Genomic DNA, 17,195 nt, shown 5'->3' on the forward strand with positions numbered 1-17,195 from the left:
GCCTTTACAGAGCTGAATAGCCAGCCCAACTTCCTGCACCTGGATTATTGTCTCGGTCTTTCTGACTCCCTCTGTGGGTCTCACTGGACAGGGCATCTGCAGAAAGCCGGAGCTTGGAGACCGGGGAAATATGCACATAGGGGGTCAATCCCTACTCTACCACCTTCCTTACAGGGCGACAATGGAACCTTCCTGCTGTCGCTGGAAGGCCAAGAGGCTGAAGCCTTCAGCGTGTCCCCAGAGCGAGCGGCAGGGTCTGTCAGCGTGCAGGTGGTGGTAAGGAACTCAGAGATGGTGGACTACGAGAAGAACTCGGTGATGTCTGTGCAGGTATGGTTTGCCAAGGCGCTGCAGGTGACAGAGGCCACAGGCGACCAGGCCCCTATACTGCCGCCTCTTCTTCTGTCTTCAGGTTGTGGCCACTGACTCAGTCAGCAAGAATTACTCTGTTGCCATTGTGGCCATCCACCTTAGAGACATTAATGACCACAGGCCCACGTTCTCTCAGAGTTTGTATGAACTCACCGTGCCGGAGAACAGTCCAACAGGGTTTGTGGTCACCAGCAGTGTACATGTGAGTGACACTGGCTGGCGTGCTGGGAGGGAGATGCTGAAGGGGCCAATCGAAGACTGTCCCAGACTTGGTTCCATTCAGTGTCACTGGTCCCTGCAAGCATGCATACACGCGTGGGTGTACCTGGGTGTGTGGAGTGTGAACATGTGTGAATGCAGATGTGTGCGAACCTTCGGAGTCGGGATGCACGCTAGCCTTGTTGAAGGAGCTGTGTGGTGCCACAGATGGCCCCGCCTCCAGCGTCTTGCCATCTCTGCCTCATAGGCTACAGACCAGGATAAGGATGAGTGGGGCCGTATCACCTACAGTCTGCTTCCAGGAAATGGGTAAGCAGTTAAGGTGTGCAGGGAAGCTGAGGGGGGGGGGTAGGGTGGGAGAGCAGAGTAGCCTGCAGACGAACAGGGTGCTCAGGTGTGTGTCCATTCCAGAAAAACAATTTTAGAAGTGGTTAGTTCTCCGTGACTATAATAAAACACTCGAGGCGGGGTATTTTATAAAGAGAGATATTTAGTTCTGGGGTGGGGCGCCATCCACTGTTCCATGTGAGGACTTCAGAGTATATTGAATCACCCGGTGGGACCCTGCATGACATGGAGAGATCATATGACAAGATCGGAAACCAGAGGAAGGGAAGGGGCCAGGGACAACTCCCCAAAAGGCTCCACCTCTCAGAGGCCCTCCTAACGTCATCACATACTGTGGACCAAGTGTCCGACACCTGGAGGCTTGAGGGCGCTCACAGCACGACCAATCCCCAGTCGTGAGGATGCCAGAAATACTGCATCATGAGATCCTTCACGACTGTGTGATCATTTGTCTGAAATTCAAATGTAAGTCCATGTCCTGTCATTGTATTGGCTAAATTCGAGCAGAGAGGACCTGTTTGAGGTGGATCCAAACTCAGGGACGTTGATGGTGAAAAATGGCTCGCTGCTGGACCGGGAGAAGCAGGCAGTATACTACCTCACACTGCAGGCCACCGACGGCGGGAACCAGTCTAGCACCGCCACACTACAGATCACCCTGCTGGACGTGAACGACAACGCTCCCGTGGTTCGGGGCTCCTACAACGTCTTCGTGCAGGAGGAGGGTGGCAATGTCTCCGTGACCATCCAGGTGAGAGAGCCACCTTGGACCTGGTGGGGAGGTCAGGGAGGGGACTGTGCTGGCCCTGTATGAAGTTGAACTCTACTGCGTGGCTCTGAGGAAGTCACTCAGTCTCTCTGGGTATCTGTTTCCTCTTGGAAAATGAAGAATCACAGTCCTTACTCAGAGTCAGCAGGGCGTGAGATAATGGGTATAAGTTGCTCTGCAGCGGGCTGGCGGGGCTAAACAGGCCTCACAAACACATTTAACATGCACACCCCCCCCAACTCATCCCAAAAAGATTTGATGTGGCTTCCACAAAAAGGAAGGTCCAAGCGAGGTGTGCTGGTGCAGTCCCCAGCACTTGAGTGGCAGGGGCAGGGGCAGACAGATCTCTGAGTTTGAGGCCAGCCTGGTCTACAGAGCTGACTTCCAGGACAGCCAGGGCTATGCAGGCAATGTTTGGAGAAAAGCAAAGCAAGCACAAAACCCAGGATCCGAACAGAGAACAAATAACACAGATGGGTGGCCTCATGGTCCAAAGGTAGCACGAAAACCCAGAACCCAAAGAACACAGTTGGAACACAGCCCCTGGCGGTGGGCTTCCTAGCAGCCGGAGCTGAAATACACAGCTCAGTGGCCAGGTTCCCAGGGTCATACGGTAAAAACCCACTTGTGACTCCAAAGACGCAGGGGAGATCTCCGTCTTTCACGGTGTGAGGCTGAGACTCTCCTGTAGGATGACCCAGCCGGACACCTTTTGAGAAGGGATCTTAGGAGGTCGCCTCTCTGTCTCAGTCCCTTCATTGCTCAGGGGTTGAGGCTCCCTGCAGATGTTTCAAGGTCAAGTGTTTCCGCCATTGCGCTGCCACCACAGGCAGTAGTGGGGCTGCGGTCCAGATGCCCCTGGACTTGCTCCCCCTGTCCCTGGTCTTTAAGAACCCTGTGGGAGAGACGCTTCTGATTCGTCAGAACTGTGGTGCCCTTGTGGATGCAGAGGAGTGCCTGGAGAATTAACTGACCAAACACTGAGGCCCTTCGTGGGGACAGATGGGCTGTGCCTTTGGACGGGCCACCTCTGGCTGCTTATGAAGGGGGCATTTACTGAGCAAGAGCCAACAGAACTGAAGCGAAGGCAATGCTGTGTGATGAACTGGGCAGAAGGACTAGGATTCGCTCACGTCCCGACACCTGCTGTGTCCTCTGCTGAACCCCGTGCAGAGGACCTTTACTGCGGTTAAGGTCCACTTTGACTCCTGTTCCTGGGGCTCCCACTAAGCAACAGGTCTTTATTGATGGTGTTATCTGTGCGGTCAAAGGTAGCAGGACTGTAGGGAGCTGCAGGGGTGACGGCATGGTAAGGAGCTGCAGGGGTGAAGGCACACACAATCTTTGTGCAGGCTCATTCCAGTGTGACCCGGATGTCCGGGGCCCTGAGAAGAACACGTCTGTGCATACGCACATGCCTTTTGTATGAAGCATGAGCCGTTTAAGAGGCACAGTACTGTAGCCAGATGTGGTGATGCATACCTTTGATTTCACCTTTGAAAGGCAGAGGCAGGCAGATCTCTGTGAATTCCAGGCCAGCCAGGGCTACGTGGCGAGACCCTATTTCAAAGAAAAGTTGGGTGTGGAGCTGGAGGGACGGCTCAACAGTTAAGAACACTGTCTGCTCTTGGAGAGGACCCAGATTTGATTTCCAGCACCCAAATGGTAGCTCACAAATGGTTCCACACAAATGCTATACTATATTATAGTATACTAAATTATGTACATGGAGGCAAAACACTCAAATGTGTAACGTGAAAAATCTTTTAAACTTTGAAAATGAGAAAAACATAGTACTAGGCGAGAGATGTAATTCACTTGGTGTGTGTGTGTTTGGGGCGGGTGCTTGCCTGGCATACGCAAAAAGCACCGGGTTCTATTCCCAATACCACGTAAACAGGGTGTGTCGGTGCACACCTGCAATCCTAGACCTCTGGAGGTGGAGGCAGGGGGAACCAGAAGTTTGAAGTCATCCCTGGCTACATAGTGAGTGTGAGGACAGCTTGGGCTACATAAGACCATGTGTCAAACTAACTAACTAAATGAATAAATAGCCCACCGTGTGTGTGTGTGTGTGTGTGTGTGTGTGTGTGAATAAAAAGACACACAGACAGTGAGACAGAGAAGCAGAAAAGGAGCGCGCTGTAGCAGTCATGAGTAAATCGGTCTTTTTTTAATTTCACACTTTACATTAAAAATGTCAAGTCCCTGCATATGCTCTCCCACACCCTCTGGGTAACATCAGCTTTGTGGGAACCTCCACTTCAGGACTCTCCCGGGGTCTGGCTCAGGCCCAGGTTTTGCAAGAAGCACGTAGCAGTTATCTGGGAGATGGACGAGCTCAAGGCTGAGACCAGGAGTCCCTGCTGGCTGTACCCCACATGTCAGCAGGGAGCCATGGCCCGTCTCCCCCTGGCTCCAGTCAATGGTCACTTAGGCCAGGGCGGGAGGGAGACACTGGGCCTGAGGCCTATATACCTGATTCGAGGCCTCCTGTGTTCACAGGCCTACGATGATGACCAGCCAGACACTAACAACAGCCGCCTGCTCTTCAGCCTGCTGCCTGGGCCCTATAGCCACAACTTCTCCATAGACCCCAACACAGGGCTCCTCAGGAATCTGGAGCCGCTGGACCGAGAGGCCATTGACCCAGCCCTGGAGGGCCACATTGTACTAACTGTGCTCGTGGCAGACTGTGGCGACCCTCCCCTCAGCACTGAAGTCAATGTCAGCATCACTGTGGAGGTAAGGCAGCGGCTCTCACACTGCCTCGCTCCTTGACTCCAGCACGAGTCATACTTCCTGCCTTGTACAGCGTGGTAGATGGAATTCAGCATGGCAGACCTAGCCCTGGAGTCAGGAAGACTAGGGGTGAAATCAGCAAGAATGAGTGCAGAGGCTCTGAAGGTGTGTCAGTCGCTCAGGGAAGGCCTTAGCTCTCACTGCCATGTGCGGTCTCACCTGGAACCAAGCAAAGGCCATGGGCAGCTGAAGCTGACTCCTCTTGTGTCTCCTAGACACCAAGACAGGGATGGTGACAACCACTTCATTAGGAAAGCCGGGGCTGCCGGGCGGTGGTGGTGCACACCTTTAATCCCAGCCGTCGGGAGGCAGAGGCAGGCGGATCTCTGTGAGTTCGAGGCCAGTCTGGTCTACAGAGTGAGTTGCAGGACAGGCTCCAAAACTACAAAAAAAAAAAAACCCACAAAAACCCTGTCTCAAAAAAACAAAACAAACAAACAAACAAATAAAAAACAAAAAGAAAGAAAGAGAAAAAGAAGAAAGGGAGGGGCCAAGCGTGATGGTACACACCTATAATCCCAATACCTAAGAGACTAAGGCAGGGTGATCGAGGGATTTTAGTCCATCTTGGGATACATAGTGGACCTTGTGAGATAAAGGAGACAATGAAGTAGATTTCATACTTGCTGGCATCCTGGGAACAAGGTAGAACACTAAAGGAAAAAACGAAGAATTATATTTATTGAAGTAGAGGGGTCCCTTTGCCCCTGGGAGTTTCATACTCTTGATGTGAGTGTCCGAGGCTGCCCTGTTTTCAAATGTGTGAGTCAGGAGGACCACGAGAATTCAGCAGCCCGTGCAAGGAGCCGGTGACACAGGCCTGAGGAGTCCCCAATTAGACCGTGCGCCTCGATGAGCAGAGGCCCCTTCTGCACTTCCAGAAAGATCTCACGAGCTCAGGAGATGGTCACATGATGAGAACTCTTATCTCCGAAAAAGACAAAGGAGAAGGAAGGAGAGAAGGAGGAGAGGAGGAGAGAGAGGGGACAGAGAAAAGAAAGACAGAAGGAAGGGAAGGGCGGGGGAGGACGAGTAGGGAAGGCATGCCTTATCCTAGGGTTAGAGTTCTGTTCCCAGGTCTCCACCCTATGGCTATTCAGAGAAAACCGGCCATCCAAAGGTGCTTGCACGCTGGCAGATTGGCAGGGGCTGGGAGCATCCAGGGCATCTCCCAGGCACATGACAACACTGGGGACAACATGGAATCAGGGATCCAGCTGTGTGTGGTGGTTGAGGACAGGCGTCCAGGACTTCAGATCCCAGTTCAGGCTGAGCGCAGAGCCCGTGTCACGGGTCTGAGAAATGGGACCTCAGACTAAGCCAGATGGGGACACAGACAGGAGCCTGTAACAGTTCTGGGAAGTGGAACTAGAGTAGCTCTGGGCTGGGGGCCAGACAAACAGAAGAAGGACCACTTCCGGGCCTCTCTGGAAGGCTGTCCACACATCTGGAACCTGGGTGGTGCTGTCTGAGGGACACAGAAACAATGGCTCTAACCGCATAGAGATGCTACTGCTTCTCAGATGACTCTGGGGAGGACGGTCCTGGGGCTACGTGGTCCCTAGGACTCAGACCTGCCTCTCCTTTCAGGACATCAATGACAACCTGCCTGTATTCAACCAATCCTCCTATGAATTCTTTGTAAAGGAGAGGGATCCAGGTATGTGCCCTCACGGGCTAGCTGTGCAGATGATGGGGATATGTATCCTAGCGCCACGGGTATTATGCGGGATACTCCTGCTGGTGCCATCCTTTGGTGAGGCAGCACTTGGGTAGGGTACACTGGAGCAGAGTCCGTTCATATCCCATCTCATAGTGAGGCCCATGCTAACAGCTCCATTATAGGACCAGTCCGGAGTGTCTGAGGCCGACGTGGGTAGTCCCTCCCAACCTCTGTCCTTTGTGCACAGGAGAGTTTGTGGGCACAGTGAAAGCCTGGGATGCTGACCAGACAGAAACCAACAACCGCATCAGCTTCAGCCTGTCCGGGACTGGTGTCAACAACTTTGCTGTCCGAGGCAGTGTTCTGGAAGACGGGTGGGCCGAGGGGTACCTCTGGCTGCTCCCCGATGTGAGCTTGGATTATGAAACACAGACATTCCTCAATCTGACAGTGAGCGCTGAGAACCCAGGCCCCCAGGGCTTTGATTCCACAGCCGGTGTCACGGTGGTTGTGGTGGATGTAAATGATGAGCCGCCTACCCTGGATGCAGCCTCACTCCAGGCCGTCTATGTGGCTGAGAATGGTTCCCAGCATGGCCAGGTGGCTCAGGTGACAGCCCAGGACGTGGATACCGATTCCTTGCTGAGAATAGAACTAGTGGACGTCATCTGCACCAAGGATAACGTTGACGTGGGCAGCGTGTGCCACGGCTGGTTCGCTATGACTGCCAATGGCTCGGTGTACATCAATCAGAGCGAGGCCATCGACTATGAGGCTTGTCATCTGGTCACACTGGTGGTGCGGGCACACGACCTCACCACAGACCCCCGCTTTGATGCTTACAGCAGCAATGGTGAGAGGGCCTGCAGGGCCCGGGGACCCACGTCAGCCCTGGTCAACTATGCCACTGCCCATGGGCTTCTGTTCTCCATCTGTCCAGTGGGGATTGGCCAAGGGGCGGGTTGTGGAGCGTGAGAGCATGCACTCAGTGTTTAGTGGGGTGTCTGGAAGCACCTACTGACGGCTGCCATTTGTGAAACAGCACAAAGATAGCACTCCAGAGCTAGTTAAATCCTCGTCCACATGGGCCGTGTTGACAGTGAGCACAGACAGACAGACACACAGGCACCTTAAAATATTTGCTCATTTCATTCCTGCACAACTCATGAGCTAGTGATCACCAACCATCTTAAAGATGAGGAAGCCAAGGCACAGAGTGGATAGGATTTGTTTGTTTGTTTGTTTTGTTTTGTTGAAACAGGGTGTCACTCTGTAACACAGGCTAGCCTCACACTTATAATCCTCCTGCCTCAGTCTCCCAAGTGCTTAGATTTATAGTTGTGTGTTACTACTCCTTGCTCAGAGTGAGTGTTTAAATGTCCAGCTGACATCACACTTACATATTAATACAGACAAACGTAATAACATTTACACACACACACACACACACACTTTAGGCGTGTTGAGAATGGAACCCTGGGTGTTTCTCATGACAGTCAAGTGTGCTGTTGAATGACACCCATTCATGTAAACAATGCCCTGGTCAGCTGGGGAAGACCCTGACTGCCACTCTTGTGTGGCTCCGACTGTCAGCTGTCCATCCTCGGGGGGGGGGGAGGGTGGGAACAACCTTGACAGACAGGAAATCTGGAAGAGGCTGTGGGGCCCCCTGGGTGGGGAGCAGGGGTGGAGAAAGCCTGACGAGGCCCAGGCTCTTTGGGTGAGGACTTGGCTCAGAGTTTTGACTTACGTGACCTCATTCCTCAGGAGACCTCCCCATCGTCATCGAGGACAAGAATGACAATGCTCCCTACTTCCTGCCTGTCAACCAGACCTTTGGTGAATGAATGACCCCCATTGTAGCTACACACTTCGTAACACGGGATTACTCTTAGACACTCCCCCTCTCCTACCCTTGTAAACCCTCTCTAGGCCACAGAGGGGTCCAGTCTACCTCTGTTGCCAGCTTGTGGCTAGAAGGGATATCTGAGTTTTCATCGCAGCTCTGGATCAACTGTTGGCTGGCTCTAAGGCAGGCCTTTCCTCCTCAAGCCTCCATTTCCCCATATGTACAGTGAGGATGGACGCCTTGCCAGCCACAGCCTCGGGAACAGCTGCAGTGGGGTCACTTTCGCAGAGGGATGGGGGATGGTCTTGCGGCGTGGACTCAGCTTGTGGGCAGTGCTGGGCCAGGAGGCGCTGGGCCAGCCTTGACCACCTCTTCCTGTTCTCATGTGTAGTGATCATCCCAGAGCTCGTGTTGCCCAGCCAGCAGGTGGCTTCTGTGCAGGTGAGTCCTCAGCCCCAGCCATTACCAGTCACAGCAACTCCCGGGCACAGAGTTAGGGACCCCGCCTTCCAACTGCCCCTAAGGCATTCAGCCCTAGACACGCCGCTGGGCTCACAACCGGCTGACACAAAGCCTAAGCTGCAGCAGTACTTGCCCAGTTGATACTCTCCCATTCTGTTAATTGTTCCATTTAGCATTCGTAAAAATTTCATGACCAGAAACACCACTTGTAGGCTAGATTTCCCGACGATGCCAGAATCCTTGAGCGTGATCGAGAACCCATAGCCAATTGTAAATTAAAAGGGCTTCTTCTACTTAAATAGCTTCCTGAGCACAATTACAGCAATACTTTCAATTTGTTACGGTGATGGATGTGTGTGTGAAGAGAGGGTGGCCAGGCCATGTAGGGTGAGGCCCTGGAGCTGTCTGGCTTCTCGGGGATTAGGTTTCCCGTGTGCGTGTGGTGTGTGTGTGTGTGTGTGTGTGTGGTGTATGTGTGGTGTGTGTGTGTGTGTGTGTGTGTGGTGTATGTGTGGTGTGTGTGTGTGTGTGTGTGGTGTATGTGTGGTGTATGTGTGTGTGTGTGTGTGAGTGAGTGTGTTGAGACAGGGTCTGACTTTGTAGCTTTGGCTATTCTGGAACTCAAACCTACCTGCTTCTGCTTCCTTGGTACCAAAATTAAAGGCATGAGCCACCACACCCAACTCAGTTCTCAGCTTTGACAAGAGGCCGGTGGCTCCTGGCTAACACTACACGAATGGTATGCCCCAGGCTTGGAAAGGCCCTTTCAGAGTTGAGGGTGTCCTCAGCACAGCTCTTCTCCTGGGGACAGCAATCTTCCCTTTGTAGGTTCTTTCGAGACTCAAGACAGTTCGTTTCTAGTCCTCATGCCAACTGTATGCCCATGTCCCCATTTAGTCATGGTTTTGAATTGTTTTCTTTTGTATGTGTGTGCGTGTGCAGGTACACATGTGCGGGTGGGTGCACACGCTTCTGTGTGTGTATCTGTGCATAACTATGCATATGTGTATACATGTGTGTACATAGATGTATATCTATGTATATGCACATATGCATGCATGTGGTATAGGCAGTGTGTGTATATGCTAAAAACAATGTAGGGTATTGTTCTTTAGAAGCTATCCTTTTTTTTTTAAGGTTTTATTTGTTTATTATGTCTATAGTGTTCGGCTTGCATGTATGCCTGCACACCAGAAGAGGGCACCAGATCTTATTACAGATGGTTGTGAGCCACCATGTATTGCTGGGAATTGAGCTCAGGACCTCTGGAAGAGCAGCCAGTGCTCCTAACCTCTTTTTTGAGACAGGCTCTCCCAGTAGCCTGGAGCTTGCCTATTAGGTTGACAGGCCCCAGGGATCCACCTGTCCCCACCTCCCCAGTGCTGGGATTACATGCACGTTCCACCATACCTGGTCTTTTTATGTGGCTTCTGGCACACAAACACAGTCAGGCCTTGTGCCTACGGGGCAAGCACTTTACTGAGTACTCTTCTTGACCCAACTGGTGCTTTTTAAAAAATAGCTCCTTTTACAACCGGAAGTCCTGCTGTTCACACTGAGCTTGAAGCTCTATGGACCTACTGCATTCTTTTTTTAATGTGTTTTTTTCAAGACAGGGTTGGATCAGGCTGGCCTTGAACTCACAGAGATCTTCCTGCTTCTGCCTCCCAAAAGCTGGGATTAAAGGTGTGCTCCTGCACCCCAACTCTCTGTCACATTGTTTTTAAAGGCGTTAGAATGTTTGTCCCTCCTCCTTGCTCATTTTTGATTCACTAAGGAATGTGGGCTCACATTAATCAGTTCTGAAATGCGGGCTTTAAAGGGAGGATACACACCAAGGGGGTGTACACTAACTAAGGGGGTGCACACTAACACTAAGGGGGGAAGCACACTGTAGGCGCTCTTAAGCCAGGTGTGGCTGTGTTTGTGAGTAGGCGTGCATGTGCTTGGCAGTTGGGGAGAGGAGAGGGAGGCAGGTTTCAGTAAGGGAGGGCTTTGGGTGGGGATCTGCTATATTGGGGTGCATGAGAAGGTACTTGGGCAAAAGTCTAGCCAGGTGTGGTGTAGACTTCTGTAGCCCCAGCATTTCTGAGGCAGAGGCAGGAGGATCACGGAAAGTTCAAGGTCAGCCTGGCTTACATAGTGAGTTCCAGGACAGCCAGGACTCCATAGTGAGACCCTATTTAAAAATAAAACTAAAAAGCACACGCATGTTTTAAGTGGCCGCTGCAGCTTCCGGTCGCGGTGGGAATGGGGAGGCCTTTCCTAGCCTTACCCCAGACATCCACCCTTGCTCCCAGGCCAGAGATGAGGACTCACAACAAAACAGCCTCATCGACTTCTCCATCCCGAAAGCAGATTTCATCTCCAAGGACGGGGCCACCAACCCTGTCCAGGTCTTCCGGATTATCCGCTCGGTGGAAGCTGGCCTGTACACCGCCAGCATAGTGTAATGTGGCCATGGATGGCTGGATGGGTGGGGTGGAGTGGGGTGGGGTGGGGAGCACGGGCTCAGGCAGGGTCTCCATCCTGCAAGGTGTGCAGGTAGGTTTCCCCAGGGCTGGAAGGATGGGTTACAGAATAAGCCGTGTCTTGCCGTCTCTCACAGGCTGGTGACCAACCTTGATTCCACTCTCCAAGGCAGATACCAGGTGACAGTTCAGGCTCAGGACCAGCCTCTTGTGGGTCCTGCACTGGACACTCAGATCACTCTGGATGTAAGTGCCACTCCCTGCCTCCAGCCTCGGAGTTCTGGGCAAGCCCTGCACTTTTCCTTTCTCTTTTGGTTTTATATTTTGCTATTTTAAGACAGGGCCTTACTATGTAGCTCTGCCTGGACTGGAGCCCCTATATGGACAAGGCTGGCCTTGAACTCACAGAGATCTACCTGCCTCTGTCTCTCAAGCTCTGAGATTAAAGGCGTGTTTTATTGAATTTTTATCCAGAATACTTGTCACTGTGAGGCAGACCTGTAATCCCATTGCTTGGGGACAAAAGCAGGAGGAACTCGAATTTGAGACCAGCCTGGGCTATATAGCAAGATCTGGTCTCAAAACAATCATATACCATACCCCTTCCCACTTCTAAGCGATAGGGACTTTATTCTCATCCACACATCAGAGTCAAGAACAGCCAGCATGCAGACAGAAAGTAAATTCTCAGTACACATTAGCTATGTGAAAGACGGAACGCTCCTTCTAACGTCTAGTGATGCTGCTCCTAGACCCAGACTCTCCTTATTCTTGCCGGGAGTTAAGTCAGTTGTAATCTTCCAGGAAGGGTATTTGTCAATCTCTACACAGATTTACAAGGCACAAAGTGTTTAGTCCAGCATGTCCCCTCTCAGGGGTGTTCCTGCAGACACAGGGAGGTACATTGGGGTGCAGGAGAGCACCTGGGGGGAATCAGAAGTGGTGAGGATATGTGAGTCATCCACATGGACCCCTGCACAGTCGCTGGAACATGCAGAGTGGCGAGGGGAGATGCCCAGGATAGCCCGATCGGGCAAGAGCATGTAAGGACAGGGACGGTATAACCACCAGGGCTCTACACGTGTGGCCAAGGAGAAACATGTACGTGTCCCTGGGTTATTTATAGGCAGAAATTCCAGATAAAGTCTCATGAAACTTTCATTGTGTTGGTCTCTTTAACGCAAGAGCTGGGATGATGCTTTTGTATGCCCTCTGTGGTGTCTGAATTTGGGTTGCGGGTGAACACTGCACGCGGATGTGTGTTCTGAGAAACATGTGCGGTCGGCGATCTTGTGGTCGCCCTGTGTTTCTGATGTCTCCTCTCCACACCCCCTTTTACCCTAGCTCTTCACTGTGGACCAGAGTTACCGTGTGAGGCTGCAGTTCTCCACCAACAAGGTGGAAGTGGGTGCCAACGTGGAGGAGATTAAGGCGTAGGTCTGGGAAGGGCTGTGGGAAGAACAGGGCCTAAGGGGCTAGTCCTGGATAAAACACCCCTCCACCCTGTCCCTGGCTACATTGAACTTGTCCCTATCTTTGATCCGGAAGCCCATGCTCAGTCAAAGGTGGAGTGAGCATGAACAAAACTGTCGTGTACAGCTGTGGAAGCCATGCCCTGGGGAACAGGGGTCCAGGGAAAAAAAGGTTTCCGTCTCTAGTTTGTGCAGAGGCTTCAGCTCTTTAGTGAACATACCTTCCCTCTGCACGGCTCCACTGACACAGCCCTGGTCACAGCCCTGGACTATGGCCCCACTCCACGGATCTGTAACACCTGCATCTTTGTAGGGCTCTTGTCCAGGCGACCAGGACCTCTGTCTACGTTGTGACGATCCAGAACATAGACACTGCGGCTCGGTGAGTGTCCCCAGGCGCAGGGGCTGGGTTGAGGCGACAATAGTTGGAGAGGCTTGTGATGTTCCTGGGCTATTTATGTGTCTGTTCCAGGGCCCAAGTCCAGTCCTACATGGATGCCTATTTTGTTTTCCCCAATGGGTCAGCCCTGACGCTTAACGAGCTGAATATGTGAGTGGGGCTGTCTGGGAGGGCGGGCAGGGGAAAGCAGATCAGGAAGTCCCCAGGGGAGGTCGGTGGCCCTGGGTCTAAGCGGGGCTCCGTGGCAGGATGATCCGGAGAGACCAGGACGCACTGACGCAGCTGCTGCAACGGGGCCTGGTGGTGGTGGTGAGTGTGGTGGGGTCAGAGGTCATGGGTGGGGGGGCATGGATCCCGCAGCCTCCTCACCCTCCCTCTTCTCCAGAGCTCGCAGGAGACCCAGGAGTCCGATCAGCCGAAACTGCTCACCAGTGTCATTATAGGACTGGTGGTAGCATTGGTGCTGGTCCTCGTGATTTTCATCACTGCCATCCTGTGTATGCGGAAGAGGTATGGCTTATGTGTCTCCCTTTGTCTCCAGCTCCCTCCTGGCCCAGATGCCCGATGTATGTGGCACCAGGGACATGTGCAAGACCGCCTGTCTCCTTGCCTGCAGAATTGGTTTGGCACTAGGTTCCTCCATGAATTTGGGGCAGAAATGTTGAGCACTTCAAACCGTTGCCATTTCCCCTTCCCAGAACACAATTGGTAGCTTCCCCTGAGTTCTCCTCTAGGTATCACTGTTGGCTGCCTCTGTGGTTCTTTGACGACACATTCCCTTTGCTGGTGGTTTCTACTCCCTATAAAATGCAGCTAAAATCATCACCAGCCGGGATCCTTGTAAAGTCACAGTCGAAGGGCCCCCAGTAGGCACTAGGTGATTGTGTTCCAAATGTGACTTCCTCCTGGTTCAACAGTTACCACCGGAAGCTTCTAGCTATGAAGGCTGGCAAGGAGGCCCGGAAGACACCAACAGAAGCAGTGACTTCAACTGCTGCTCTCCCTGGGACTAACGTGTACAATACTGATCGGTGAGCATGAACCAAAAGGGAGCAAGAGACTTTGTAAGATGGTTGGAGGCCATGGTTGCTTAGCCGAACTTTCTCCCCAGAGCCAACCCCATGCTGGACCTCCCCACCAAAGATCTGGGATTGGAGTGCCTCTCCTCCGGTGACTTGGACAACGTCAGGTGAACAGCGTCTCTCACTACCAGACTAGGTGTTGGTAGCAGGGAATAAATGGTGATGAGGGATAATGGTGATGGTGGTAGTCATGGTGATAATGGCAATGGAAATGTTGGTAGCAGGGAATATGTGTTCACAGTGCTGATGGCAAAGGCGGCGATGGTAATGGGGATAGTGGCAGTGATAGCAGTGGTATAGGTGGTGACACTTATAATGTTGGTGGCAGTGATATTGGCAGTGCTCGCGATGGCAATGTTGGTAGTCATGGTAATGGCGGTGGCAAGGTCACAGATTGGGAAGGCTGGGTCAGTTTGCTAACCATCTAAATTCTACCGCTTCTCCCATAGCCTCAATTCCCTAGACAAAAATGCTGTGGACTTGGACGCAGACAGTAAGAAAATCAAGGTAGGATGGGGGATGAGTTGGCACCTGGGGCTTCTGACTTGAGGCTTCTCTGGGGGGTGGGATTCGGGGTGAATGAGGCCCGGTCCCTGTTCCTCCCTAACGTGCTCTTTGGTGAACTGCTTCTCGCTTTTGGCTCTTTGTTCCTTTCATCTGTAAATGGCAATGAAAACATTAACTCTGCAAGGCTGACGTGGGGATTAAGTCAGAGCAAGCACGCAGTGGAAGGGTAGGGCACTTGCCAAGGCTCTGGGTTCAGTCTCCAAAGTAAAAACAAACAAAACGACAAACCAATGAAAAGAGGGAAGAAAAGGCCTATTTCTGGTCTCTACCCAAATGCTAGTAGGTGAGGGAGAGATCTGGACACGAACAAAGGCAGCAAAGGGGAAGAGGGAAGCTCAATCATGAAGCGACACCACTCCTCGTTATCTAGGCTAGCTGGTTAGCTGGTTAGCTGGTTAGCTGGTTAGCCGGTTAGAGGTTTAGTTGCTTAGTAAATGAGATAAGGAACGCACAGCTTGGAATCACCTGGGGAGTTCTAAAACAACTGATGCTCATGTCACATTCAGATCCTGATCCCGATGGCCCAGCGTGGGACAGGGTGGCTCGGAGCAAGGATACACTGCCAAAGCTCCCCAGGGCATTCTAGTTCCTTCCCTGAGCTTTGTTTTGCAACAGGGTCTTACTGTGTAGCCTAGGTCAACCTCACACTTTCCGTCCTCCTGCCCCAGACTCTTGAGTGGTGGGATTACAGGTACGTGTTGCCTTGTTTGACTCTTCAGGCAATTCCGATGTCTAGGTAGAGTGGAGACTCACAGGAACTGGTCAGTGACCTCAGGAGGGGCTCTCTAGAGGAGACCCCTCCTCCCACTGGAGCGGAAGGTCTTTGGGGCCCATTAGCCGCAATAGTTCATTTTCGGGGAAAGAAATGATGTTTGCGTTGTCACACCACCCTTCCCCCACGGGCCCCAGCCTACCCGTGCTGCAGACCTTATTCTCCCTGAGGACTCTTGTCTTTCTTTCTTTCTTTTTTTTTTTTTTTGAGTCAGGGTCTCTCTATGTAACCCTGACTGTCCTGGAACTCAGTCTGTAGACCAGGCTGACCTTGAAATAGGAGATCTGTTGGCCTCTGCCTCCCGACTGCTGGGATTAAAGGTGGGCGCCACCACCACTGGTAGAGGACTAATTTCTTGGATAGAAAGGTTAAGCCAAAGCTTCTCTTGGGCTTGTACAGGAGTCCAAATGTATGATGATGAAAAATCTGGCATGAAGACTTCTAGATGTGCTCCCAAGAATGGGGATCTTGGGTAACAAGCCAGGCAGCCCCTGTGTGTGGCCCATCTCTGTGTGAAGTTCTCTAGAGAACTTCTCTGACGGAACTGAGGCAAAAAAAGTTCAAGGCCCCGAGGACGGCATTGTGGACTCCCCTCCAAGAGTAGAGTCAGGGGTTCCTGATTGACCCGTGGGCTGGGAAACAACAGGACTTCCAAGAGAAGTGTCTGGAGAGAGGGTGTGACTGGCTGAGGGACAGACAGGTTTTTTTCTTGAAATCCCTGAATGCATGACCTGTAAGGGCCCTGTAAACACTGTGTATAAGGTGTGAGTAGCCAGGAAACCATCCAATCCCCCTTGTCAATCAAGTAGCGGGGACACAGACGCTCAGGGAGTGCTGTCTGGCTTAAGGCCTGACAGCCTCCAGAGTAACTCAGCTCAGAAGTTAAGACTTTAGGTACGGGATGCGGGAGTGGGGGGACTGTTATTTTATCTAGTCCAATGCTGGTCGGTTGCTTTGGGCTCAGGGTCTGACTAACCCCTTCCAGGCTCTTGCACACTCCACTGTTTACCAGGGAGGGTATCATCCCCAGGCTGGAAAAGTCCTTCTAGCATCCAGGGAAGGTAGGGGTGACTCGAGGCTGTGGCCTTGTGGAGGAAGGGGAGTGGTTGCTCAGCGGAGTAAGTAGCTCAGGGGCTGGGCCCTCCCTATGGAAGGCATGTGTGAGGAGGAGTGTGGGGTGGTGGGCTGTGTATGACCTCACATGGGGAAGGCAAGAGGAAGGGACAGCAGAGATGTGAGTCACGACAAGGAACAGGTGTAGCCCTGGGTGGCATTCATGAAAAAGACAGGACACGGCAAATTCAAGCAGAACCTAGTATTTTACTGTGGACATCTACAAGAATGGTTGCCCAGTTCCTGCTCTGCCTCTTAGCTAGGGCGAGCCTCAGCTTCTATCCCTGCTCAGCAGGGCGTCTATGGCTCTGTCAGGGCATTGGCCGCCCTTGCCCAGCGCATGGCTTGCTCTGGGGTACAGGTGACAAGAACTGACAAGGTTGCTCTTGGGCCTAAGACTGGGCAGAATGCTAGAACACTGTTCTCTTGGGGTTAGGCACAGGCCAGAAGCCCACCCCACCTGGCCACGGCTGTTTCTGAGGCACAGAGACCCCAACAGGAGCGAGGATGAGAAACTCTAGCTAAGGAACCACCTGGTGATGAGTGTAAAGGCCCAGGCTGTCCTAGGGTCTGGGGAGAGAACCCCATCTTCACCCTCCCCTTCTTGTCTCTCCAGAAGCCGCTTCCACACAACTCACCCAAACCAGACCCAGAGCCCCTGAGTGCAGTGCTCTCGGGAAGGCATTCGGGCACAAGCGGACCAGAGCAGAGGGATCTGTCCTTCACTAATCCTGGCCTGGACACCTCAGATCTGTGATGGAGACCTCCATTCTTCAAGTGCAATCTGTGCTGCCTACCTTCCCCTAAATATAATATATGGTCTTTCAATCATAG

At 52.4% G+C, this 17,195-nt stretch overlaps 1 protein-coding gene across 2 annotated transcripts in view; it reads left to right on the forward strand.

Annotated features, from left to right (window-relative positions):
- The window catches only part of Cdhr2 (cadherin related family member 2), a 31,656-nt gene extending 14,462 nt beyond the window's left edge, over positions 1-17,194 (forward strand). For both annotated transcript variants that reach the window (XM_013119324.2, XM_040756009.1), the window contains exons 13-32: positions 175-330; positions 413-574; positions 839-900; positions 1,447-1,690; positions 4,214-4,453; positions 6,101-6,170; positions 6,421-7,026; positions 7,941-8,012; positions 8,414-8,463; positions 10,785-10,933; positions 11,093-11,201; positions 12,300-12,388; positions 12,741-12,809; positions 12,900-12,977; positions 13,076-13,136; positions 13,213-13,337; positions 13,745-13,858; positions 13,939-14,016; positions 14,359-14,416; positions 16,978-17,194. In XM_013119324.2, the coding sequence (XP_012974778.1) occupies positions 175-330; positions 413-574; positions 839-900; positions 1,447-1,690; positions 4,214-4,453; positions 6,101-6,170; positions 6,421-7,026; positions 7,941-8,012; positions 8,414-8,463; positions 10,785-10,933; positions 11,093-11,201; positions 12,300-12,388; positions 12,741-12,809; positions 12,900-12,977; positions 13,076-13,136; positions 13,213-13,337; positions 13,745-13,858; positions 13,939-14,016; positions 14,359-14,416; positions 16,978-17,118 (2,733 nt within the window). In that variant the 3' untranslated portion in view covers positions 17,119-17,194. The remainder of the gene's footprint in view (positions 1-174; positions 331-412; positions 575-838; positions 901-1,446; positions 1,691-4,213; positions 4,454-6,100; positions 6,171-6,420; positions 7,027-7,940; positions 8,013-8,413; positions 8,464-10,784; positions 10,934-11,092; positions 11,202-12,299; positions 12,389-12,740; positions 12,810-12,899; positions 12,978-13,075; positions 13,137-13,212; positions 13,338-13,744; positions 13,859-13,938; positions 14,017-14,358; positions 14,417-16,977) is intronic.
- The last annotated feature ends 1 nt before the right edge of the window (position 17,195 follows it).

This window comes from Mesocricetus auratus, unplaced genomic scaffold (assembly GCF_017639785.1).
Source record: "Mesocricetus auratus isolate SY011 unplaced genomic scaffold, BCM_Maur_2.0 Super-Scaffold_100013, whole genome shotgun sequence".
NCBI lineage: Eukaryota > Metazoa > Chordata > Mammalia > Rodentia > Cricetidae > Mesocricetus > Mesocricetus auratus.